Below are 26,857 nucleotides of genomic sequence, written 5' to 3' on the forward strand. Positions count from 1 at the left end.
AGATTGGAAGTGCCTGCTGCAGCAGCAGATCACCGAGGTTGACGACCCCGAGCTCGTGGACTTGGAGCAGGACTTCCGGTACTTTGACTCATCGCACCTCGGAACGGCCGCCCTGGAGCAACTCGTCATCGACCAGCCCCACAACGTTGAGCTCTGGTTGCGGCTTGCCTATCGACACCTTTACGGCAAGCACAACAGGTAAGCGTGATGTAGCTCGGGGTCACGTAGCAAGGAAAGCTGAGTTAGCTGATACGCTTGCATTGTTCTACTGCGATACAGTAGAGTCTCGGCGATACGAATCTTGCGTGGTCACGAAAAATATTTGTATCACTGAAAAACATGAAAAGCTTGCATGCCAAATTAGTATGCTGCCATGCTTCTAGTATCCGACAAAAGAAAACTGGCAAACATTTCTATTTATTGTTTCTCGGGGCTGCATTAACATCGTAGACTGCTTGGAATGACTGCCAGTAAAGTTTTATAGACGCCAGTGATCTTACTGGCACTTGTAATTGTATGGTGCACGCACATATGGGCCTCCAAGATTTTTATGCACTAGTACTTCGGAGGCTACGGCCGTAGATGGGCAATGCTGACAACCAATCGAGCCAGCTGTGCGGTGCACGGGCAGTGCCTGTCTGTTATCTGCGGGCCAGTGTACATCTCCGATCAAACATTGCAAGGTGAAAATCGGTTTGCAACAACCATACACAACGTAGGCTAGTGTATTCTGGCTGGGACCACAAAAAACAAAATTGTGTCATCCTGAAATTCGTACTAGCCCTGATCGCATCACTGAGATTCTACTGTATTTTCAAGTTTGTCATAACAACCTGCCCAAGCATGGCTTTGGCTTGTCTTTCGACCTTCATTCACGAGGTGTGTGTCATTACAGCGACGAGGGTGACCCCGAAGCCAGGCTGGACCAAGCGCTGAACGTGTTCTCACAAGCGCTGGAGAGCAATCGGTCGAGCCCCGAGGTGTGGCGTCTCTACCTGGGGTGGTACGCAGCACACCCGACGTGCTCCGACCTGGACTACCTGTGCCACAAGGCGCTGGACTACTGCAGCCACAACTCCGTCTGGTGGAAGGTGAGCGTTCAGTGGCCTAGCGAGAGTTCACTGGAAAGCTGTGCACTTGAGTGAGGACTAGGGCTACTCGGTTCATACTTGCAAAGGAAACATCGTTCAAAGACAAAAGATGGAGGACGGAAGACGTTGCTTTGTCGCTCTTATTCATCTTTCGTCTTTGCACTACTGTGCCTCTTTAACTGTGCACATGAACTTCTGAGGTTGCAAAGTTGCATTCGACATGAAAGATTTTGCATTCGACACAAAGCATTTTGTCATTACCATCATCAACCTGCTGATTTCTGTTCTGGGATGAAGGTGTCTCTAAGTGATGCCCAGTTACTTATGTCTCGTTCTAAAGTTTACCTCATCCGATGGCTGGAAATTTTATGATTTTTTTTCACACCACCTATAGTCGGGTACGAATTTAGCAGGCAGGGAAATTTTCCACCTCAAAAGCCACACACAAGCCCGCACCAATGAGCCTGCACTCGAGACTGACATCATAAGTTGGATGGTCGGTTAGCTGGTCGAGAACAACATTGCCAGGTACATGAGTCATCTGGGCAGGGCCTCCCCTGTCTTCTGAAACACTGGTTACCTGCAATGCTTACAAAGCAACACCTCCTACACACGACTATGCAATACGAGGCTTGCCCAGGTCCTTTTTTCCTCTTGAACTAGAGGAAAATCTCAGTAAACAGAAATCACCTAAAGGAGTGCCGACACGCACTAAAATATTTTCGGATTGTGGCTCTAAATAAAAACACAGTTGTCGAGATCCCTGAAACCCCACCGCGTGCTCACAATCCTCCAGTACAGCCAACTGTTCAAAAACATGTGAAATAAACTCTGTTGATCAAAACAGTCGCATCTTCCGAGTGAAATTTCGATGTTTTCATTATTTTTTCCCTAAATTTGTTCAGTATCCCTTTAACATGGCAAAAACATTTTTGGTTCCATTGCTCATTGTGCCATCCTTGTATTTTCAAGCCTCTCCTTTGATCTACATGTTGCTGCCCTCGTGACTCGTCTGCGTTTTTCTCTGGCACCCTTTTGTGACGCAGTGTGTGACGCTGGTGGACAGCCTTCCCTCCAAGTGCCAGCTGTGCCAGCAGCAGCTGTACAACCTGACCCAGGGGGTGTCGGACGGCAAGCAGCCGGACTCGCAGTGCGTCCTCGAGGTGGTGCTCTATTGGGCGCAGCTGTGCGCCGTCGCCGGCAACATGCCACTCGCCTACCTCATCCTCAAGGTGAACAGCTCACTTCAGTGACTTTCACGAGTTCCACCTTTTTGTTGTTAAGCACTGTAGAATCTTGATAAGTGGAAATTCCTTAAACAGTATTGCTGCTTTCTTCGGCTGCTTGGTTTGAAAGTTGCACTTTGTCCCATTAACCATTGTCTGTATGTCTTCTTCATTGCGTTGTGATCCTTTCAACCAGCACATAATCAAAACCCTAAACATGTCTTTCAGTAATCGAAACTCTCATTACATGCAATGTATTTTCCTGATGCTGGGTACTGCACGGAGTGCCTTATGGGGAGCACGATTCTTCCTAAACTGAGAGTTACAAAAGTAAATCAGCATGTTGTAATAATCTGCAATTAGAACTGTATGCAGCAGAACAAGAATGGATGTTGTAGACCCATATAAACAAAAGTTATGGTAAGCTAGTCGGGCTGTTTTTTCACTGGTTTTCCAAGTATGAAAAGTTGTGGTATGGTGAACATTCATGAGCAAAATTCCAGCTTGACATAGACTCACTGGCAAATGTTCAACATACCATACTTTTGTTCAAATGGGTTTAGAACATCCATTCTTGTTCTACTGCATACAGTTCTGATTGCAGGTTATTGCGACATGCTGATTTACTTTTGTAACTCTCAGTTTAGGAAAAATCATGCTTCTAATAGGAACATGAAATACCGTATTTACCCGCATAATTTGCGCCCTCGCATAATTTGCGCACCCCTAATATTTAACCAGCTTTGCTAAAAAAAAATATTTACTCGCATATTTTGCGCTCCCCGTCCCGCTCGAGCCAGCTCGCCGGCGCGCGCGCACGGGGAAACTTTGGACGGCCGCGCCCCGCGGCCCTCACTGAGCAGGCGAGCGCAGTCATACACAAGGCAGGCTGAGAGTGCGAAGTCCCTTCTTCCAATTACTTCGTTCTATTCTCCGGAAACCGCCGAGACCGTACCAACCGTACCCGAACACCTAAATCTGTTCACCGGTTGTCGGAACTATTCGAGCGTTCTCCCGCCGTGAGAATGCATGCACGCGACACGACACGGACTACTTTCTGCATCGGAGGCGTGCGAGGGCCAGTCGCGCCAACATTTTCCCGCGCTGACCCTCCTCCTCTGCGTCCGCGCCGTCCGCGCTGCGACGCAGCCTTCGTTGATTTCGGAAGTTTAGGCAGTTTAGGTTTCGCGATCAGCCAGTTGCGTTTTCACTGTTCTCTTGCGCTGGGCTACAATAACTACTCGGCAAAATTCAAGTTAACTGTTATAGAATTTGCCTACGGAAACGGGAACCGTGCCGCAGAAGAGTTCGCTTTTTAATACAAGACCGAGAAGGAGACCGTTCCGAGGACCGAAGCATGGAAAGTTTCCTGCCGTTGAAGAGTACTTTTTCAAATATGTGCGAGAGCTTAGGCCCACCGGTATCGCCGTGCCGTGGCACCTCGTTACTCCCAGCATTGTCGCGAAAAGCTTCAAGAAGACGCCTCAACGCACTCGACGGAAACAAGGATGACGCGCTTTGGAAAAGCGTGACAGCGGCCGCGGCGATGTTTCGCAGTCGGACTTCTCAACCAGTGATTCTGACTAGACCGCGCATGACCGAATCTGGCTGGTTAAAGTACGTGCTAATTCTGTTAAAAACCCTTCGTTTGCGCTATAATTTATTTTCTTCTTTAATGTATTATATCGCGCGTGTTAGGACTATATATTGTGCGTTATTTCAGATGTGCTCGCGAAATCTCCGCGTAATTTGCGCACCCCCTTTTCGGAGCTCCAAATTCGCGAAAAAAAGTGCGCAAATTATGCGAGTAAATACGGTATTTTGTTTTAAGAACTGCATATTATACTGCGTGCTGTAGACTTCTTCGTCTCGTCCTATGTTCTTTCGTGCTATTTTCATTCATAATAACCAACTCGCCCAACACTCTATTCATCGATCAAGAATATAAAAAAATTTTTAGGAGCAATGTCCCACCTTAAGAGCATTCTTGTTACCTAGTTCAAACTCCGTTTTAGTCAAACAAATGTATATTCTCCATGGAATTAGAATTAACGTGGTTCCACTGTACTTTACGGCTGTATTCGTGTGGGTGACAATTCATTATTTCGGACAAGTTTTTCTCGGCTGTGATTTTGGTTCGAGGGATCGTTGGGAACACCGATTGTGGTTGTGCAGACATCCGTCAAGTCCATCATCAAGTTCGAGCACTTCGTGGATCCGTCGGACTCCGGCGAGCTCCTGGACGTGACGACACGGGACATCCTCCAATGTGCCAACATGCTCCTGTCGCCCAGCGACCTGTGCTTCCTGTGGCTCTGCTATCTGCACTTTGTCGAGTTCCGGTCCCTGCCGGCCGGACTGTTCTGCGTCGAACGTGGATCCGTCGGTCGGCTCTGCTCCACGGTAATGTGAAAGAATTGTTTGTGTTTTTTTTGTTGTTGTTTTTTTTTTGTACTGCCTAGAGCGTCGCTAAAGAGAAAAATTACTTCACTCGTACCAATACCTTTGTCGCACGGGCACTCTTGAAAGGCCATCCAGTCAATTTCCATAGAAATGCCACAACTCTATCGACTCGATCGAGTTGTCGCACTGCTACAAGGCAGTTCCTAATGCGCATTGAGTGGTTCAGGCGTTTTTCGAAAAAATTGTGTGGTGCTGCGGATCCTTATTTTCATTTTCATGTCACCGAAAGTTAAATAACTTGAATCCACTTAAAAGCACAAATATATGTCTTATTTTTGTTAAACATTTGAATAAATGGTTTATACGTAGTTATGAATACATATTTAGGTTTTAAGTTGTTGAGCAGTGAAACTGTGGTGAGCGAGTCATGCAAACTGCAATTAAACGTTGCAGCAGGATATCTCGGAGCACAGACATGCTAGAAGAATTCTTCCAAGTGGAACTGTGTAGAAAGTGACTGCCTTCAAATTTTCATTACAAACATGCCCACTTGCTGCACTTATTAAAAAGTTCATTATTCAATCTTAGTTAACTGGGTGGCTGACAGTGATAATTGTTGTCTCACTTTGTGTCCCCCTGGATAAAAAGCTTACCTGCAAAGGTGGTTTTCACATACCTCCGAGTGCTGAATTTTAAGAAAACCATAACGCTTAATTTTGAACACCCTGTATAATTGTTCATCTGTAAATCGGAATTATGTTACAAGGAAGCATAGCTTTGACATGGCAAGCTTTGAAATGTTTTATTTAGCCGGTGTGGCCAAGATAAAAAAAAAGGTCCTTGAAATTCGTGATAACGGAATTCAGAAATAAAGCTTTGACCTCTGTTTTTCTCTTGGAAGTACAAACCTATTTACGGAATGAACAACGATACAGTTCTCAAAGAATTATATTTCACTCAAAATTGAATCAGCCTTATGTAATTGCACTCTCAGGACTCTTTTGAGATCCCCTGGGACCGGAACGAGGGGCTGACCCAATCGCCTGACATTCTGCTCTGTGCCTTCCACGAAGCCGTGGACGAACTCGGTGGACCCGACAAGTGTGTCGCCCTGTTCACCAGCCACTTGAACCTGCTTGTATCCCAGTCCATGTGAGTGCGCAGTTAAACCTGAATGGAAAGAATGTCTGGGTAACGAATGTCTGGATTTTACAATTTTTTATTTTCTGTCCCCAGATAATATATAATAATAATAATTGTTGGAGTTTTACATCCCAAAGTCACGATACAGTCAAATCTCGTTAATACGTACCCGCTTTAAACGTACTAACGGTTAAAACGTAGTTGCGACGAATTCCCGACCGAGCCCCATAGAGCCCAATGCATTCGCTGACCGCTTAAGCCGTAGTGGTTCGCCCTATGCCTACCGGCTAGTGCGTACCCTGCGCCCGAGATAACTTTTTGTGCCATAAAATTTTACGTCACCGCTGAAAAATCTCGACGCCACAATGTGCCGCCAAAGGTTTTCCGTCTTTTCTAGAAGTGCGGAGATCGGTCGATCACCGATTCCGACTTCCGTGCGATTGCGGCGACGCCTTTGCATGTAAGCATCGGGAAAGAACGAAGGCTAGGCGGCGGCCACCGACGAACGCGTCAGCATGACTTATCGCGGACAACCTTATCACAATAAGTATCTTCAGCTATCTGCCCGGACACGCATGCAGCACAGCGCTACTTTAAGCCTACTGCACGCTTTTACTTGGCGACAACCTCAACGCGCTGGGCCGCCGATCGCTGCCGCCTCGTGCGGGGCTGTGTTCAAGCGCGCACCGCTATGTAGAAACAAAAGCAGATCGCTGTTGCGGAGTTGAGCATTGCGGGTCGCGGACGCCGCGAAACCTCGCTGCATTGACGATATCACGCTAAACGCACGCGTACGGTACAGCAAGCGTAGCGCTGTTGTAACCATATTGCACGCTTTTATTAGGCGACCACCCAACGCGCCTCCATTCGCTGCCAGGACCGCTACAGCGTCGCGGAGGAAGCCGTGCACGGTCTGGAACGAAGTGGGCATGAAGAACAATCCCACGACTGATGCGCGCGTGCGGTACAGCAAGCGGCCCGGTAGTGACGGCGTACGTGAGCCGAGCAGGCGACGCACTGCACGCAACTACCCAGGAGACGATCGGCTCCACGCGGCCGTATCGCGTGTCAGTTTTCGTTTTGTAGCAGATCGCGGTACGGACGCATACACATATATTGCGGAATGCAGACGCTGTCCGTTTTGTCGCTATGCCGGTCACTGCGTATCCCGGACCCTCTAATAGTTTCGAAATGCTCTTTGGCGTGGCCACCGCGCGCTATCGGGCGGTCGTGCGAGAGTGCTAGGATATTTTCTCCACTTTGGCAAAAAGAAAGAAAAGGCTTTGCGATGGGTACTTTAGACAATATTTGCTGTGGCACTCTATTTCTTTGCTGGCGGCGATGGCGTACGCCAGGAGAGGCAAATTTGTACTTGGTGGTTAATGCGTACTACCGTTTAGTGCGTAGTTATGCCGCGTTCCCGGCAGGTACGTATTAACGAGGTTTCACTGTATAATTATAAGGGACGCTGCAGTGTAGGGCTCCGGAAATTTTGACCACCTGGGGTTCTTTAATGTGCACCTAAATCTTGGTACACAGGGCTCTAGCATTTTGCCTCCATCGAAATGTGGCCACCATGGCCTGGATTCAATCCCACTGTTAAGGTCAGCAGTTGAGCACCTTAACCACTAGTCCATCACAGTGGGTATCTGTCCCCAACTAAATCTTTAGTTTTGAGATATTGAGCTATAACTTTGTGGAGAAACAAATATCGTTATGCTTATTTAGAATATGGTGGTTTCTTTTTTTTCTTTTGGCTTATGGCATTTGACTCTCTAAGGTTATGGAAGAGCTGACTGTCTGAAAAATTTTGCAGTGAAGTCAACACTAGGAAATTTTAATGCACAGTGAACTAATTTATTGTCAGGTTCACCTTATTTCTTCAGTTTCACAACTTGTCGTAAGGAGCCTTGCCTGTATCTCTTACTTCTGGACTCTTTTCTGTATAAACCTGCTTACATAATTAAGTTAACAATAAAGATTGCTTTTAATTGGATTCAAAAAGAAAGAAAGGCAGGGTTTAAAAAATGTCAACCTACCTAGGAAGTTTGCGTTGGTGGAATGAGTTTTCAGAGGGCTTTATTTACCCTTTCACTGCCAATCCCGAGATAACTCTGGCGACGACAACCGCACAAGCCCTGCCAACCCCGAGTATACTAATTTGGCCTCTTTAAATCACTCCCTGCTACTTGATGGACAACTATTGTAAAAAAAAAATGCAGGTGTGTCCCACTCTCTATGGAGAGGACATATAAACAAATATAACTTGTAGTAAAATTTTTAACAATAGAGGGAGCGCACGCTTGCGCATCAGCGTCGGCTCGTGTCTCTTAGCCAGCGTCTCAGCAGCGCAGCCATGGCGAGTCAGCGTGCCGTGTGCGCAAACTATTTGACAGAAGAAAAAGATTGAGGAGCTCTTGAATAATTCTTACTTCGAAGAAAGTGGATAACTAATGTTTCAGCGACTCTGAATTAATGGGTAAATATTTATTAAAAATTAGTTATTTCGTTAAAGGGGCCATGACATGGCCACCCAGCAATTTGCAGTTCTCACCGAAAAATAGAAGTGGAGGGCCTAATCTGCCTATACATATGTGAAAAATGCACTGTACAAGAGTATTTCAGTGCAAAATAAGCCCTCAAGGTCGCTGGCCATAAACCCTGCCCACCGCCGGCAACCGCCATTTTGCCATGGCATGTGTGACATCATGCACTGCATGCAGCGGTGCTTTCGTCGTCTACCAAAGTTTTAGCTGCTGCAAATCGTTTACTTTCAATTCCCAGCTGAAAAAAAATGTTGCAGTGGCTTAGCTCGGCTATGCCAGGATAACGTAGCGTTAGCAAAGGTTCAGGTAATTATTCTTAGCTTTGCTGATTGTCTAGGGTTAGTTTGATTATCATGCTTACTGCTGCTCCAATGACACACACACGGTATATGTATTGTGTGGCACATGTATATTTATTTTGCCAGGCGACTACTTTGGGATCCGATGAGTTAAGCTTCTTTGCTCTTCTGCGCTGTTGAGCAGCATTTGCGCTCTCCTTCTCCATGGCTATACCACACTGGCAAACGCCAGTCAGATGCGCCATCAAGCGGCTCGAGCGTAGTGTCAGACGGCGACTGCACAGCGAAGGCGAATAGCTGCACGCGCGTCGGTGCCAATACGTCTGCCAAGGCTACGACGTCACTCCTCTGGAAAGTGCAGACCGGCGGCGGCGAGTCGCGCGCGGCAGCGGCGGAGTGCACGCGAGGTGCCGGCTCCGGTGTGGGACATCACTGATCCTCGCGCACGCGCAGCACGGCTCTTAAGGATCCACGCGAAACTGGCTTGGTTAGGCCAGTGTAGCTAACGCTGCAAAATGCCGAAATAGCTCGATTGCGCACGCAGCTGACCACGGAACAAAATCATTCGCTAGAATGCAGACACACGCACAGCAAGCAGCTTGTAACGTCACAGCTCGCGGGTGCGCCAGTGTTGCCACACTCTCAGGCCGCTCGCATGTTTATAAAAATATTCAGTTATAAGTTTAGCGCTCAACCAAATGCCCTGAAATCTCTCCAGCTTGTTTGCAACGTCACGGATTAACACACGCAACACAGATTCTGGTCGAAAAATGGTTGTCATGGGCCCTTTAAATATCTGCTTGTAATGAGGGCTACTTTTATTTTGATGAGCTAATCCCCTATAAAAATGTTCACATGTCCTTAACAGCATCCTACTGCATTGCTAACAGAAAATATTCGCATAATGTGCAGTAAAAAAAAAACTGGCACGGAGTGTGCGGCAGTGCCACAAAAATCCGGCAGTGAACGGGTTAAAAAACATTTCACCATATGGCAGAACTTCACATGGTTTGTTTGATCATGTAACCTTGTTGCCCTTGGGAACACAGGGGATCGTCCGCCGTGCAGCTCTGCAACGTAGCCATGGAAGACAATCCGGGTTGGTCCGACGGCTGGCTTCAGCTTGTCGAGCTCTACATCAAGGCCGGAGACATGGAGGAAGCCACTAACGTAAGCAGCATCCATGAGACATTCACGTTTGGGATCTTAAACTTTAGCGAATGAATATTCGGCATATTGTAACTTTTCGTTCAAATGTGTTTAGACCAACCATTCTTGGTTCACTGCATACAATTCTCATTCCAGATTAGTATTGTGATGTATTGACTTAGATTCCCTCAGTTTTGGAAAAGAATTTTGCCCGTTTGAACGATTGTACTGTTGCCCTTGAATTATGCAAAACCAACTAGCCTAAAGTTTGATTACAAGATAGGGTGTGCCAGCCGCGCACACACTTTGCCGCTATGACCATTGCTACACAGAGCATGCATGCCAAGGTTAACTGGAAAAGTAGACACTCTCGCACAGTCATAGGCGTGTGCATGGTGGGGGGGGAGGGTAATTTTTTAATGTAAACTGTAATTTTTGAAGCAAACTGCAGCAGACGGCGTTTGCAGTTAAGTGTGCTTCGTGTGCTTGCACTTCAATAGCAGATCTCCTTACTTCTTGCCAATATTACGCACTGCCATATCCTGGTTTCGATGCTCACGCAATATTATTAAAAATTTCGAGGGTGTACTTACTAAAATTCTCTACCGTTTGGAGACGGCAGGGTTCTATCGTTCATTCGCTCTTTTTCATTTTCCAGGCATTGCAGAGAGGCCTGTCGCGGCTACCTACTGATGCACGCCTGTTGTTCAAAGCGGCATCGGGAAACTTTGACTTGCCAAGCGATGTCATTCACGAGCTGCTGGAGAACTTCGTGGCCCACTACTTCCAGACCGGCAACAACATAGTTGGTCTTCAGCGAAACGCCAAGGAGTGAGTTGTTTTAAAGGTGGCTGTTGCTGCCAGTACTACTGTCATGCAGGGAAACTTACTGCCTTGTTCTAGAACATTCCTCTGGGACACCTGCTACGAAATGTCATTTTGGCTAAATTTAGCACGAATGATCAGTACATGCGTTCTCAAGCTTTCTTGCCTTGGGGAACCCCAACGGCTTTTCCAGAATGCCATGGAGCCCCAAATTTTTTTGTGTGATTTTAGCACGAGGAATATTGGGAGCTGGGGCGGGGAAGGGGTGGTGTCGGTAAGCAATGACGCTTCTTGATGCATGCAACCAGAGTATTAACGCCGCTTGATTGGCCTGTTATCTTACATCTCGAAGGTCATCGCTGTTGATGTGACACTCTAACGATAATACATAGATTTGCGATTCTTCCTTCCCCCCACGCTGCTCCGCGAGGCGCTTCAAAGCTCCCGCCAACCGTACACTGCCTGCTTCAATTGAGCACCGCGCGCCGTAAGCAGCGTGTTCACGCAAACGAAGCACCGGATGTACAGAAGCCTTTTCTATTTTTCACAAAACAAAATGAAAGCATGTGCCAGTCGCACTGCAAAATGGCAGTCGATGCGCCGGTCGTAAGGCTCAACCTAAATGCTCGAGTAGCCCCCAGGTGACACGAAGCCATGCATCTTGCACACGTCAAAGCGCTCGTATTTCATTATGGCCGGGCATATTTCATTATCGCCAATCAGGGAGGGCTAACACGGGATAGTATTCTGTATTCCGTGGTGCAGTATGGGCCCCCTGTCTCTACTACCCAGAGCTGTTTGCCTTGGCATGGGCTTATCATCGGAGTTGCTTTATGCCACGCTTCCCGCGATTTCACTTTCGATCCCAGCCACAGCAGTCTCATTTCGATGGACGCAAACTGCTAGAGGCCTGCACGCTGTGCCATGTCAGTGCACATTAATGGACCCCGGGTAGACGAAATTATATCGAGCACTGCACTATGGCATTGCGCATAATCATCGTGGTTCTGTCATGTGAAGTGCCAGAAATTATCATGCCACATTTCCATCAATGATGAGAATTTTGTTTTTCTCAGTTACAATCTGTTGGTGGTGCATTTGGAGTAGATACTTGACAGTGAACTCATGGTATTTGTTACAAAATGAATAGGCATGGGCAAAATAGTAAACTTGAAGTTCAAAGCGAATTTGAAGCAAATTATGATTAGGTCGAATAATTTCAAATTGAATGGTTTGAATAGTTTAAATCCTGTATTTACGAAGAAAAATAAGCATTTTGATCATGACCAAACTTGCACAATATTTTTAAGAATTAAATCAAGGATTGTGTGAATGTCACTTGTTTGATACAAAGTGGAAGTAACTTTGAATAGTGGCAGGATTTAAATAGCAATAGGGTGCAAATTATATGTGGTAAGATGAGGTATGTATAAAAATTTGCTAAGCTTAGTGCATATAAGCCCGTACAACACGCTTTTGAGCTTTAAAAAGAAAAAATAATAATCGAGGTGCAGGTAGTATGCACTTAACCTTGAAGTGTGCCTTTTCGACTGTGTGGATTTCTCCTGATTAGGTGGCTCCACGGCATGGCAGTCTAACGCTGCAGTGAAACTGCTTTTCCAGTTAGTTACATGCGGTAAAAAAAAAATGTGTATTTGATCATTTTGAATACTTCAAAATTTCGAATAATTTAAATTCGTGTCGAAGCGAATTTGAATACTGTAATATTCATTCGAATATTTGAAGCGCTCAAATATTCGCCCATCTCTACAAATGAACAAAAAGAAACGTATGCATGCATGTGCTTAACAGTCTCTTCAAAATTTTTAAAAATGAGCTAAAAAGTCGTTTCTTTTTAAAAAATTTTCCACAGACCCTGCATATCATTCCCGAAGCTTGTGGAGGAATGCGACAGTCATGCCGTGTACACGCGGCTCAACTTCATGTGAGTACTGCTCACTGCTTTTTCTGCACGCTGTGCATGTCGTTGGTCTTTATTCTGAGGATTCCACTTGACAGCAGAGACAAAAAGAGTTACTGTGCTGGAACTTTGCATTTGCACTGTAAAGGACTTTGAAGTTCAGATTATAACGATACTTCGGAACTATTTCCAGCATAGGAACAAGAGACAGGCAGATACTTGACAGGCGTGTGAAGTTGGGCTTGTTGGCAATGCATAACTGCACGCATAGCACAAAAATTTGACACAAGACAAAAGAAGGGACAAAGACAAGTGCTTGTCTTCGTCCCTTCTCTTGTCCTGTGTCAAATTTTTTGTGCTATGCAGACAGCTATAAGAGCAGATAGTTTTAAATTTGCGACATCACAGTTATACAATACACTCAAACCTCGATAAACGAACACGGATATAACGAATTATCGGTTATAACAAAGTAAATGAAAAATAGTCTTGTCATAGATGCAGTGTTACCAATAAACATTTATAACGAATTTCCGGATATAACGACGTTATTTTCGTGGCAGAAATGACTTTGTTATAATGAAGTTTGAGTGTACAGTAAACTCACAGTAAACGGAAATCTTTTAAACGGAATTGCTGATTAAAAGGGCACCCTGCTTTAGAAGCGTATTTCTTTATTTTTGAGCGGATTTTTACAAAACTTTTCCAGCTTATGCATATTTATGTGCTGTTTTCAGATATGCAGTTATTTTTTTTATGTAACATGCAGCTTTTAAAATATCAATAATTTCATGTGCCTTGTTAGGACAAAGATTTTTTTTCTGGACCGTGAGAGTTACAAAGCAAATCAGCCTATCACAATAATCCGGTATGAGAACTGTATGCCATAAAACCAGAATGGGTACGTTAAGGGGGGACATGGCTTGTGGAGACCAAAAAATTGTCAAAGAAAAAAGTGTTTTTTAAATTATATTATTGACATCTACAGCTAATATTTCGCATCTAAAGCCTAAGAGAAGTCTTATAAGATAAGTATTTCATCTGCAGTTTATATCTGTGCAAAGAGTACGAGCTGAACGTTAAATGTTTTTGGGTCATTTATTTAGCTTATCGGAGTCATATCTCGTGATCCAGAACAGCTAGAGCTGTAATTACTTTTTTAACATAAAGCCCAAGCTGTGTACTACAAAGTGCTGAGAGCAGAATTCTAATTTTCTGCTCATAGATTTTTAAAAATTGATTTTTTTTTTCTTCACGGTAGTCATGGTACAAACATTGAATTTCGATCACCTGCAGAATGACTAGTTATGATCCGATCTAAAAACTGTTTGCAGCATTGCACTTATTGCATATAGTAGTATCTAGCTATCTGATAATATTCACTTTCTGCTGAATGGCTTTTCTCCTATTGTCTCCGGAAACAATAGAGAGGCAGCTTTGTGTATCTCGTAAACCAGTTTGCTTACAAGAAAAATTATTGTATATTTGAAATCAGCATGAAAAACCAAACAAGTCTATTTAATTTCATCAGGTTTGGACATAAGATACAGAAAATATCTCTACACACCATGTCCCCCTTAAGCCAATTTGAACAGAAGTTATGGTTGTTGAACTCTGGTGAGCAAAATCCCAGCTTAACATCGACTCACTCAAATATGTTCAACATACTGCAACTTTTGTTCACATGGGTTATAATATCCATTCTTGTTTATTGCATACAGTTCTCATTCCAGATTATTGTGATGTATTTATTTGTTCTGCAACTCACATGCTTTAGGAAAAAATCTTGCTTTTAACAAGACATGGAGTATTCATATTTTAAAAGCGTGATGCAGTATTAGAAAAATAATTCCACATTTGAAATCGGCAAAGAAAAGTAAGAAAGCTATAAAAGTTCCATACAAATCTGCTCAGAAACAATAAACATGTTTCTAAAGCAGGTCTTCCCTTTACTGGAAAGAAAGTATCCAAGATGTAATTTTATCCCTGTGATGCCCACGGATAATCCTGACTGAAAAAAAAAGTGTAACAAATTTTTCACTTTTTCTTCTGGTCGCTGAGAGTACAGTTGTAAAAAAAGAAGTGAAATGGTATTTGAGCTATTACATAATTACCATAGAAACGACTTAATTAGTAAGCACACTGTTCAAATGCCTATCACTGGAACTTTCAGGGAATCAAAATTTCAACAATAGTATTTCCGTTACATGGCTTTAATCAGTATTAAGAAATATCATGTCCAGTGTAGCAGATATACAGTGTGCATGGCAGGGTTACTACCCCTTTAATAGCTCTTAGAAAGTTCATAGTAGTCTGTGGCGGCCATTTTGTGTCACCCACTACAGACTTTTTGCGTTGTTTTCTGGATGAGCCAGATTAACGTGCTTGGTGAGGTGGGGGCTTGGGTGTGCGTGCTGTTGGGGGCCGCCTTCTTCTTTCTCTTGTGCAGTGAGCTGTTGAAGCTGTCGGGAGCATCCCCCCGGGACGTGTGTGAACTGTACGAGATCCTGCTGACGGTGTCGGACACTACGTCTGACGTCCAGCTTGCCTGGTGGTGGTAAGTGAAATCCTTTCGCCAGTGTTCACGTAATGCTGGTGTAGGTGACCGTGGCATCGTGTTCAAATCTGAATTAGTTTTATTCGTAGGGGTAAAAAAAAATGCATATGAAATGTTTGGACCAATAGCCTACGTAGGTAGGGGCTGGTCCAACATAGAAAAAATACGTAAGTGAGCATAGAGGATGAGCCTTCCTAATTCATTAACACAAAAGCCTTAGATGCATCATCAAACGCTAAAATTGACTGGCATCGGTGTCAACACGAGTGATGAAATCGTCATGTCATCACAGATTTCCAGAATTTGTGACGTCATGACGACATCATCACTTGGCATTGTCACTTGGTCAAAGGTGGGCCGATCACAAAGGCAGTGCAAAACCACTTTAGATGCAAAAAGCTTTCAGGCAAGATCAGTACATTGACCGAGAAGACAAAGAAGGGGAAAAAAAGGCTTTCGCCTTCGAGTCGTCTTAGGCAAATTCATAAAGGACAGTGTGAGTTTAATTTGCATTTTTATCTACGAAGAAAGAGACATTACATTTCACTAGAAAAGAAGAAGTGTTTATATTCAAGTTCAAGGTTAAGTGTTTTATATCCACAGATGTTCCACGTTACAGCATCAAAAGAAACAAGAGCTGTTGAGGTACAGTCACAAGCAATATGAAAGGGAACACTGTAATTACCTTCGAAAGGTCTTGGCAGCTAAACACATTTGTTAAATGCAAAAGTGTTTGTAACACTAAATGCTCAAGCAGAAAGGTATCTCTTGCAAATCAGAACGTCGCATTCATCTTCACATTTGTATTCATAATGATGCATTAGAAGTAATGGTTGACTAAACACAAATTTGGTGTTCCCCTTCGTATTGTTTGGGTCTGTACATGCGCAGCGCAGTGTCATCACTGTGCACACTGTCACACTAGGTTATCTTGCCCCTCTTCTTTGCTTTTCTTTAGTTAAGAATGTACAAAAAATATAAACAGCTGAATGAACAACCACGATTCATTTATTCCAACATGTGCGACTTTGTGGTCTTGCACTCATTCCCACTGTAATTTGTCAAGTGCAAAATAAACTTTTAGGGTTTTAGAGTGGAAATTGAACCTATTGTTCCCCAACGTTTTGGAATTGTGCTGGTTCCGAAACATTGGGAAGAGTAATTTTTTTTTGGCTGTAATCATTGCTAAGTCTTTATTGATTGGACCAACCAGCAGGCAGTTATGTGAAAATGCTTAACTTCCAAATTAACATTTCATTTGCGAGTAAATACACACAGTCATGCAATCACTTATACGTGTACTTAAAGTTGTTCTCGCCAGTATTGCTCATGCAAATATTGTTTTACAGCCGAGCAGTTTTTCTTCTGTCATGTTTAAGTGGTTAGTGTTTGCAGGGACTAGGCATGGGCTAATATTCAAGTGCTTCGAATATTCAAATGAATATTACAGTATTTGAATGCACTTCAAAACGAATTTTAAATTTTCATAATTTTTAGGTATTCGAAATGAACAAATAGATGTATATTTTACCACCTTTGACCCCCTAAAAACGTGGTTTCACTTAGCTAAGAACCGATATGCCGTGAAACTGCCTCTCCAGGGGAAATTCGCACTGCTACGCCTCAAATTATAAGTGTAAAAGTGTGTTATACCGACCTATGCGCACTAAGTATAGCAAGTTTTAAAGCTTCGCCTATTTTACCGCTTATAATTGCACTATATACTGCTATTCAAATCCTGCTACTATTTAAAGTTGCGTACACTTCACTTTGAACGAAAAAAGTGACATTCACGCACGCCTACTTCTGATTCGTAAAAATATTGTGCCAGTTAGTTGGGTGATGGCAAAAATGCTCACTTTTTTTCATAATATGCGATATATACTATTCAATCTATTGGCGCTGAATTTGCTTCGAACTTCTAATTTGCCATTCGCCCATCCCATTCACCCAATCCTTAGGAGCATTTAGAACTTTGCTACTCCAAACGCTTTCCGTCATTCGTTCCAGGTACTTGAACTATCAGCTCGAGGCCGTCGTCCGCCGAGACGCTGGCTCCGCAGACGTCGTGAGCGGCCTCGTGCAGCGCTGCCTCGAGAGCGTGCCCACCCGGCGCCACCTGCCCGCCGAGCCGAGAAAGATGTGGAGCGACTTCAGCTTCACGAACCACATGCTCAATCTTCTCGCCGCTCACATGACTTCGCCTCGTGACGCGGCGGACCTGCTGTGGTCTTACCTGCAGGATCGGACTAAGCCGAACCCAGCACTGGTCCAACGGTGTGTTCTACGAGCAGACATAATCCAGCGAAAATGCTCTTTTAGAGTAGTACTGGGACTGGTGGTTCAAGGTGGTGAACTGGGCTTGTCCGCACATTGTTAAACGGATAGAAACCAGTGGAAAACATGAAACACTGGGAGAAGAAAATGAAGGGACTTGTTGGCACATAAATCTTTAAAAAAAAAAGTACTATATTGAAATATTGCCACCGGCAATCACATGGCGCATGTGCATACAACCATTGCAGTAAGCCGATTCTTTATCTGGCCACCCTGGTGCTAAGGAAGATTTATCTCTTTTATCAAAGAGGTACCACTGCTGGAGGTGCCTTCCCGATTCATTTTGTGGAATGTGTCCAGAACTTCTTGTTCATTCGTCATATTTTCTTGGTCTAAAATACCTACATGGCCATACGCAGGACATACCTTGGTCTTTAAATAGCACTGGGGTGTTCAAAAGTTCCCAGGCCATGCTGCCGTAGGAATGCATGGGATAACAGCCTTGGAACTTTTGATCACCTCTGTTCGTTTTTTTTTTTAGTTGTAAGGGCCATTTTCTTTACTTGAAATATGTTGCGCAAGGTTGCATTTGAGAAGAAACAAGAAGAGACATAAAGAACGCCGGCGTTCTTTCTGTCTCTTTTTGTTTCGTCTCAGTTACAACCTTGCGCCACGTATTTCAAGTAACAATGCACCAACTAGCCTAACATAACGTACTGTTAAGCCATCTTTTTGTCGCAGTCTTCAACGTTTTCCACTGATTTTTATCCATTTTAACGGTAGTTCAGGCTGCGCTGTGAAAATTTAGTTTGCAGCTTAGCCCATTCTATCCACTAGGTGCAGAGGCAACCTTAGCAAGCACACTTGTGGTATCTGCGGGCCGGTCCTCCATTAACCCAATTATTACCTGAACAGCATCGAGTGTAACCAGTAAGCCTGATTAAAGGGCCAGTAAACAACCCCGCAGTCCAAAATGTGGGATTATGCGATAACTGCGCACTTCTACGATGTGAACATGCTGCCGCAAGAATTTTGCGAATAAGTGCTGTAATAAGGAAGTTACTGGGGATAGAACAATCCGCTTCAGCTGGTTTCGGTTTCTCGCTCGGCCTTCCCACCCTTCTCGGCAGCGAAAAGGGCTAGGCATAGCCCATTGTCATGACTACGCCCACTTAGGCAATGTAACACGACATCAGCGATTACATCATCGGTGCACAGCCAACAACCGAGCAAGATTTCCTCTACGTGTCGCTCGTTTCAGAGCAGTGCTAGGGAACGAGCAGTGCTTGAAAAAGCGCGTTGAATGCGCGGCCAAAACCGCATCACCGCAGGGCCAAGGCACCGTTTCATAGTGCAGATGACCAAACGAAAAAGTCAGTGCTACATGAAGTTGTCCATGAGCAACTATATACGTCACTTCATGGACAAGGAGGACTGGACAGGCGCTGGTGAGGGCACGGGAATTGTTTTTCAAAATGGAGCGTCTGCGCTGCGTGCCGCACTGTGATATTCAGGAAATGTGATCGCTGTAACTTTCTGCACGAATTAGCAAGCTTGTTTGGGAGATGTAAAAAAAATCTTGGAGCCTGTTTGCTGGCCCTTTAAGGCCTGGTCACCGGTGAGCCACTTGTACAAGCATGATATCGCATGGTAGCGACAGGAGACACAGAAGATGCACTTATAAAAACAATTTCCTTGAAAAGAGATGTTTACTGATAAACCTGTGCTATTTAAACAAAGGTATAACTTGGTGGTTTCAGCAGAAGTGCAATGTATGATCGAATCAGGTGCTGGTGCTTGCATCTGGGCAATTAAATGCATAATTGGACATTCTTGACAGCCTAGCGGTAACAAAGTAAATTTGAGACTGAGACAGCCAAGTAAGGATACATGCGTACTATGTGATCAACTACGCTTCTTAGAACAAGAAACAACATTCAAGAATCGTCTGTCATTCAGTATTGTGAATGGGTTTCAGTGTGACACCCAAAGCGTGATGACAAATCTAGTGAGCTAATCAGACTGCGAATGAGAGTCACTTGGAGATATTGGTGACAAGCTTCTGGCATTAATTGGCCTGCCGTCGTAGCTGCCAGCGGAAGACTCGGCAAGACTACTGCTTGGGCCATTATGCCTAATTAGTAATTAGTGCCAGCTCTGCTGTGTGTCAGCTAATTAAGTGGACACTAGAGTGAAATACAGTCAGATGGGTTTTAGTAAAATGTCTTCTCTACAATACTGAAAACACCACCCTTACATGAGATGTCTCATTAGGCAGAAAACGTACGAAAAAATGTAGCGATGCTGTCTTGTAGTTCACGCGTCAGCTCACTGCAATGTCACCGATTTTAATGGTGTCTGTTAGGCTTAACTATTTATCCATAAAAATACAGATTGCATTGTGTTTGAAGGAAGCAGAGACTTCAGCGGCAAGTTTTGCAAACTTCTGCTGAGCCAATACAGCCGAAATGTGAAACAATACTTTGAAATCGGTGACACCACACTGATGTACTGATGTCGGAATTTCAGCGCGAAATTGTTAAAACACGCTTTGACCCTTGCTTTTTTTTTTTTTTCCTCGTAATGTACTTATGATCGAGAAGTAACTGCGATGCTAGAATAATCAGAGAACAGTTCACCAGTCCAAACTGGTCTAACGTGTCGCTGTAGTGTCCCTTTACATTATATTTGGCACTATGTTAGCATTAATCTATTCGCAGCAGTTGCTTTATTCTCAAAAAGCTGAAAACCTTTTTGTCACAGTCCAGCTGGTGTAAATACATACTTTTGTTGTTCACTAGTGCATTTTCATTCACTAGTGCATTTGTGACAGTGAAAATGCACTAGTGAAAAACAAAAGTATGTATTTACACCGTCACACGTTGCTCACTGTCGGCCGTGCCACAGTCAACGCAGGCTGCCATGCTTGCGGACGAAGACGAGCCTGCCGATCTTGGCATTACCTACGTTCGTGAGGAAATGCGGTGTTCTTGTCTTTTTCTTTTCTTTTCTCTCTCTTTCTCATCTCTGGCAGAGTGGTGGAGTTGTTCCTACAATCCGACGACCGGGACCGGGCCGAGACCGTGCTGCGGGCAGCCCTTGTGCCGGGCCTCCAGTCCCTGCGGCTCTGGCAACTGTGAGGCCTCGCACTCTCTCTCGTATTCGCTTAGCGCCTACTCGCGACAAAAAAAAGACGTACCGTAATTTCTCGCATATAAGCCACCCCTCCACTGCAATTCGCAGAAAAGTAAAAATTTTAAGAAATATCCTAGCGCATTGATCCAAAGCTGCCTTCTTTGCATTACAGTAAAGCCATATCACAAAGCTAACTTGCGCACTGAAATTCGCATATAGTAACTTGTAGCTCCAAATTTTCCATATATTTCTTGTGGCTTATACATGAGAATATGCGGTACACCGACCAAATAAAACTTTAAAAAGGCGCATGACATGTTGGCGTCCATATGGAAGTCGATATGTCTTGCTCCTTTTATTATATGAGGTAATTCAACAGTGGATTGCGTGATATAATAAAGTTAAGTGAAAAATAGTGTCTGGCCAGCATTAGTGTATCAGATATGTTTATAACGCATATTTAATGCATAACGAAGCTATTTTGGAGTTGGGTGAAACTTTGCTATAATGAGGTCCAACACCACAGTGAAATGTGGCATTCCGGTCATTAAATAGAAAGTTTGGAACTTCTGAAAAATGACTTGCAATTAAATTTTGTCAGTTAATTTTATCCCACATGATGGTACCAATTAGTGCCCTTGTATTTTCACTGGCCAAGACATTTGTTATTTTATTCATTAGTATAGGATTAATATAAGGTTTGCCACATGCTTCAAACTTCACTGGCCAGCACACACATGCCTGACCCCAGTGGTGACTCCAGTTGCGAGACCCCTATAGGTTCATTGTTGGTCTTGTTTACAGTACATGATGGTATTGAGTACAGGCATGCGCACAATGATCAGTGAAGTTGAGATTATCCAATGAAAGCCAATTAGAAATCAACGGGTTTGATGTAACGAGTCTAGCCCAAATAAATGTGTGGGTGCTGGTCAGCACTGTTGGTCAGGATCGAATTGACTGAATAATTGAGTTAAATGTAGTTATAATAATCAATCTGCTGTATTCGTTTATTGCTACGATGTGTTGCGGAGGGTTCCACTGGGATTTGGGCAAGTTATGTTGTCACACCAACAAAAGATGACAAAAACAGTTAGTGTTGCAAGGCAAGACACTGCGATGTTGGTGTCTTCTGTGGAGAGCTTGCTGATTTGTCAAATGACCTTTGTGGAATTACAGCACTAAATCTCAACGAAGCGGCTATGAATGCTTCACAAAAAGTTGTCATTCTGTGTGAGAATGAGATAGTAAACTTAGTCTAGATATAATATGCTTGTTAAAGATTAGGAAAATAAAAGTTATTGATGGGGTTTCTGATGCCAGGGAAATGCTGGTTATGATAAATGCTGTACCCGCCATATGATGGCTCTGTGGTTACGGCATTACACTTCTTAGCGAAAGGGTGGGGATTCAATTCGCAATCATGGTGGCAGCGTGTTGATGGGGGCAGAGGGAAAAATAAAAGAAAAAAAAACCTTGTAATATATCACAAAATGTAAAACATCTGTGGACATAGATTTAGGTGCATGTTAAAGAATCGCACGTGCTCAAAATGAGCCTGGAGTACTTCTCAACAGTATTCATCGTAACAAAAACGCCGTTTCTGGCGGGTAAAACCCCATGGTGAAAGGAACATTGTGGCAATGAGCCAAGATTAAGCAGCAGTGCCAGGGATGGCGAGGACTAGTCATTCATGTGGCGTCCATAAATTAATAAATTCCTTAACGAAAAGAATAGTGTTCACATTTGTGATGGTCAGCGATTGGAGGAATATGCCTGATTAGGGCTCATTCCATGCTTTTAGTAGGAAAAACGAGAACAAATGACGTGGTCTTCTGTAAGGGCCGCACTAAGTGAAATTTGCCGAGAAAAAGCACAGTCCTTACACGAGCCTATATGGCAGTTTCACAAAAAGAAACTTGGTGAAGTTGTCTCTATGCCTAAAGTGATTGAAGTTGACTGTATCCATGAAGCGATTGGCCGAGAATACCACACTTGTAATATAATACACTACGTTTTCAAAGCATTGATGATCCGTGTCATAGTTAGTGATGTCAAGGGCTAGCTTATAAAGCAATAAAAAGTGAGATGCCTTTTTTTTGTGAGTACTTCTGTGAGGTAAACTAAAGGCTAGTTGGTTTTTTTTTTTCGTGGAAAATTGTATTCATTTTAAGCAGTTCAATTGAGGCAGAATTGTGCTGAATGTAAAATAAAAAGCAGTACAGTTTTGTATAAAAGCTTTTGTTCGTGTTTTGAGACACTTCGTGCATGTCCTTTAATTGTACTTCTATGTTCGAACCTGCTTTCACCTTATAACTGTGCATTTTAGCCAATTTTTTAACCAATCTTTAGCCAATGTTTGGTACTTATCTTAAGAGTATAAAAAAATAATTATAGATAGTAATAGCACTTATGGGAACCTTTGTTTTCAGTTTTTATTCTGAAAAACAGAGAACATTTGAATTGATCAGACCTTGATATTCTTTGTTTTGTTTTTTTTTAGTGGGACTTATGAAACCTACTTTCGTGTATCTTATTTCTTGTTTCTTTTTTGGGACGTATTTTAATACTCTGTGTAGCCGGTGCGGTTTTATTAATTTAGAAGTACATGCCACAATGAAAATGGACAACAAAACACCTAACCAAGGAAAGTGCAGGGGTTGCTATCACTCAGTACAAGCTACATGCGCGAAGTGAAGAGGTTCTTGCTGTTCCAGGAAACTGTATTCTCCGTGCTTGTCGTTTCCGTGTTTTAAGTGCGAATGCACTTTATAAGCGACCCTGAATCCGCCGTCCCATAGCAACGGCGCGAGGAGCGGAGAGGAGCGTCTGTAGCAACGGCGCAGCGACGTCACGCCCCACGTGACTGCGCGCGCACCGCCCTCCGCTCCGTGGCTGCGCGCGCCCCGCGCATTGCCTGTGGTGATGAAGGCCGGCGGCGAGACGCCGAACGAAAGCGTGCGAAGCGAGCCGAGCACCCCGAAGCCGATCTGGCGCGGGGACGCGCGATGCGTGAGCGAGCGCGGCCCTCGAATTCAGTCGGCCGGACGCGCGCTTCAAGCGAGACTTCCTGGACCGCAGCTTCGGATATAGCTGCGCGGTGTGCGATCGACTGTGGTTCGACAACAACCTGAGCCCCATCTCGGGCGTGCGCAACGCCGCCAACAAGTTGAACGCGTTGCGGGTTCTTTGGAACGAGTTCGGAAGACAGATCATCATCGTCAGTAAAAGTGCTTTGCACTTAAAAACGGCCAGACCTCCGTGGGTCGGATGGCGCGTGCTCTCTCGCTGCCGTCTCCTTCGCTCGGCTCTGCAGTTTAGTCGCGCGCGCCCCCTCATAGCATCACCCCGTGCTTCGCACTTCCTCATACTCCCCTTCGGGGAAATGCGGGTTTTTTTTGTTTTTCATGGGTACTAAAAAGGCATGGAGGGGTTTGCTTGATTAAAGGATGTGTGCTCATTATCACGTACATTTGTTACATTGAGGGCGTTCAAGTAAAATTTGTCATTTTGCTGCTTGGACTTGCAGTTTATAGCATGAGAAACCGGCACACTTTGGAGGTTCCCCCACTGTGTCCAGCTGAAGCATCCTGTTCTTTCCTGTTGTCCCCAAGATCTCCATAGGAACAGTAGAGGGGGTTTCGCACCAAGGAGAAAATAATAATAATTAATAAACAGAGGGTATGCTTTGCTAGGGGCCAAGACCGTCAATGCTGCTCAATGGGCTAGTGTGTTCTCAGTCCGATAAGAAAGCATGGAGGGTGGGAGGCGGGTATCGCTGGAATCATGGCGTGCGCAGGGTTCCCCATTAGGGGGGCAAAGGTTCATCGCAGCGCCCCCCCCCCACCCTACTAAGTCAATGTATGGGGCAGATTTTGCGCCTCCCTCTTAGTTGATTAGGGGGGGCGGCCGCCCCCCCCCTGCCCCCCCTGTGAGCACACCTATGGCTGGAATGACAGATCCTTGTCTACATTTTTTTCTCAAGAACAACGCTGCGGCCATGGCATTCCACCTGCATTCCACCTCATATTGAGTGCGATAGTACTTGCATTACCATCATTTTCAATCCTGGAGGTAAATGTGATGGCTGTAGCTGCGCCGTCATTATGTGACCCTTCGCGTCTGCGCTGAGGTGTGTTGCCTACACGTAGTGGGCTTATTTTGGTGTAGCATTGCCTGGAATTGGTGATCTACGTTGCACTTAGTGGTTCATGTTGCGCTTAGGTGTGGCCAACTGTGTGTAATGTCTTTGCATCATTCCTTGCTTGAGAAGAACCTGTGAGTGCTCATTTTATGAACGCTGAGGTGCAATTTTGTACGCATCCTATGAAGAAACGAGCATTTTTACTGCACGCAATTGGCCATGAACAGAAGACGTAGGCATGAGCGTCGATGAATCGTGTGTGGGAAAAATGTTTGTGTATAGAATGCACACGAAATTGCATTTTTGGTTGTCATAACCACCCTTGTTGTGACACTCCGCAGTGCTAGGTTGAAAACATTTTGAAGTGTTTTTTTTATGCTATTAGGGTCGTCCACTTTAAGGCAAACAGCGATTAGGTAGTACTGTGCCAGTATTTAAGCTCGACTGTTTTCTACATATTTTTTTCTTTGCAATTTCATTGTGAATCCAGAAGTATCCAGCTGGCCGCTACTGAAGGAGACAGCTATGAGGTGTGTTCCTTTTGACCAAAGCAAAGCTAATTATGCTAAAATGTTCATGTTATTTTTTGCATATGTTTCAATTTGGGGCATGAAGCATCAGTTCCTAATGCACTTGGAAAATAGATAATTACAGTGATTAATTCTGTAACGATCCCACTTTTTTCCTGACCAAAATAGATTTTAATTTTCATGGAAGGATTCCGCTCACTGTAAAAGAAAATTTATGCAGGGGTGAGACAGCTGCGCATATTGCGCATTTTTGATACGATTCCGTTTTCCTGCGCCAAGCTGCTCCAAAAGCATAAAAATTGCAAAAATTGCGCCGAACGGCCCCACAATCAAGAATTTTCAAGCCCGCGTCACCTTCAGCGTGGGAAAACGTAACTTTAGAAGCAGCGCCAGGGATACGTTCGCAGAACACGTTAACGCGCCCAAGCGTGTCCTTCTACGCGCCTTTGTAATAGAGGCTTCCATAGTGCTGTGATAATCGCCTCTGAGCGGTTGTAAATATGTGTAGTGTCCGAGCGGTAACGACGTAGTGTCCGAGGGGTAAAGTTTCTCGGCGCTCGCGACGCATTTTTGAAGGCGGTCCCTCACGAGGTGGCAGCGAACGGTGGCGCCGCGCGCTTTTGTTATCACCCATTAAAAGCGTGCGGTACACTTGACGCTATACGCCACCCGCGCAGCCGAGCAGATAGCTGAAGGCGCTCTATTTTAGGCAGTTTTCGAATAGCGTACGCTAAGTTAGTGTCAGCGTTTGCGGCCCGCTATTTCCGTCACTTAACGGGAGCCCGCAAGCGGTTAGCGTACGACGCATGCGCAGTTGTGCGAAAAGCCAACGCAAAGCTTTGCGTACGCTATTCGAAAGCTTCCTGAGGGTTCGCCCTTCAGGGAGGGCAAATATTAATCGCAGCGCCCCTCCTTCCGATTAAGTCAAAGTATGGGCGGTATCGACTTTGCCCCCCCCCCCCCTTCGTGCGCACGCCTATGGGGGTGGTCATACTGGCGCGTTCGTTGGTGGCCATACCGCTTTTGTTCTTTCCTGATGTTACGCGCGAAGGCGTCGCCGCAATCGCGTGCTAGTCGGAATCATTCATTGACCGTTCAAAGACGTACTGCTATGTGACTATACAGTTCTTGTGCAATCAGTTTTTATTGCGATAGCAATTATATGGACAGTCTCGAGGGGTTCTTGCCGTCGCCGTCATGTCCTTCCGGTATGAAGTCCAAATTGATAAGATCCCCCCGGGAATTGTATGTTCTACAGCGGGTAAAAGCACGCGAGCAGAAGCGACGTACGCGGCCGAAGCAAACGAGCCGGCCCATTGCCGTCGCTGGGAGGCTGCATGCGATAACATCACCCCGCTCGGAAGGCCTGCCGTCGAAGCAGACAGGAAACGCCCCGCCCGTTTTTAACAAGCCTTAAAAGACACGAAGACGCGAGGGGGGGGGGGGGGGTGGAGTGTCGCGCGAGGAGCAACTTTGAACTTTGCGCGGTCGCGATCACTGGCGCGCGCGCGCGCTATCTCGAAAGCCATCACAACGGGATTTTTCTTTATTATGATTTGAGAAGTGTGATGTTTTTTCTTTTCTTATTTTCAAATGTAAAGTGAACCTACT

The 26,857-nt window shown here is 44.7% G+C and overlaps 1 protein-coding gene across 1 annotated transcript in view; it reads left to right on the forward strand.

The window, feature by feature from the left end:
* Positions 1-26,857, forward strand: part of LOC119402484 (zinc finger C3H1 domain-containing protein) — a 60,541-nt gene that overhangs the window by 27,064 nt on the left and 6,620 nt on the right. The window contains exons 9-20 of the mRNA XM_037669633.2: positions 3-198; positions 896-1,091; positions 2,138-2,323; positions 4,493-4,720; positions 5,715-5,872; positions 9,758-9,878; positions 10,516-10,688; positions 12,556-12,627; positions 15,053-15,160; positions 17,171-17,437; positions 20,472-20,573; positions 25,207-25,246. Of these exons, the coding sequence (XP_037525561.1) occupies positions 3-198; positions 896-1,091; positions 2,138-2,323; positions 4,493-4,720; positions 5,715-5,872; positions 9,758-9,878; positions 10,516-10,688; positions 12,556-12,627; positions 15,053-15,160; positions 17,171-17,437; positions 20,472-20,573; positions 25,207-25,246 (1,847 nt within the window). The remainder of the gene's footprint in view (positions 1-2; positions 199-895; positions 1,092-2,137; positions 2,324-4,492; positions 4,721-5,714; positions 5,873-9,757; positions 9,879-10,515; positions 10,689-12,555; positions 12,628-15,052; positions 15,161-17,170; positions 17,438-20,471; positions 20,574-25,206; positions 25,247-26,857) is intronic.

The sequence above is a fragment of the Rhipicephalus sanguineus genome, chromosome 8 (genome assembly GCF_013339695.2).
Source record: "Rhipicephalus sanguineus isolate Rsan-2018 chromosome 8, BIME_Rsan_1.4, whole genome shotgun sequence".
Classification (NCBI taxonomy): domain Eukaryota; kingdom Metazoa; phylum Arthropoda; class Arachnida; order Ixodida; family Ixodidae; genus Rhipicephalus; species Rhipicephalus sanguineus.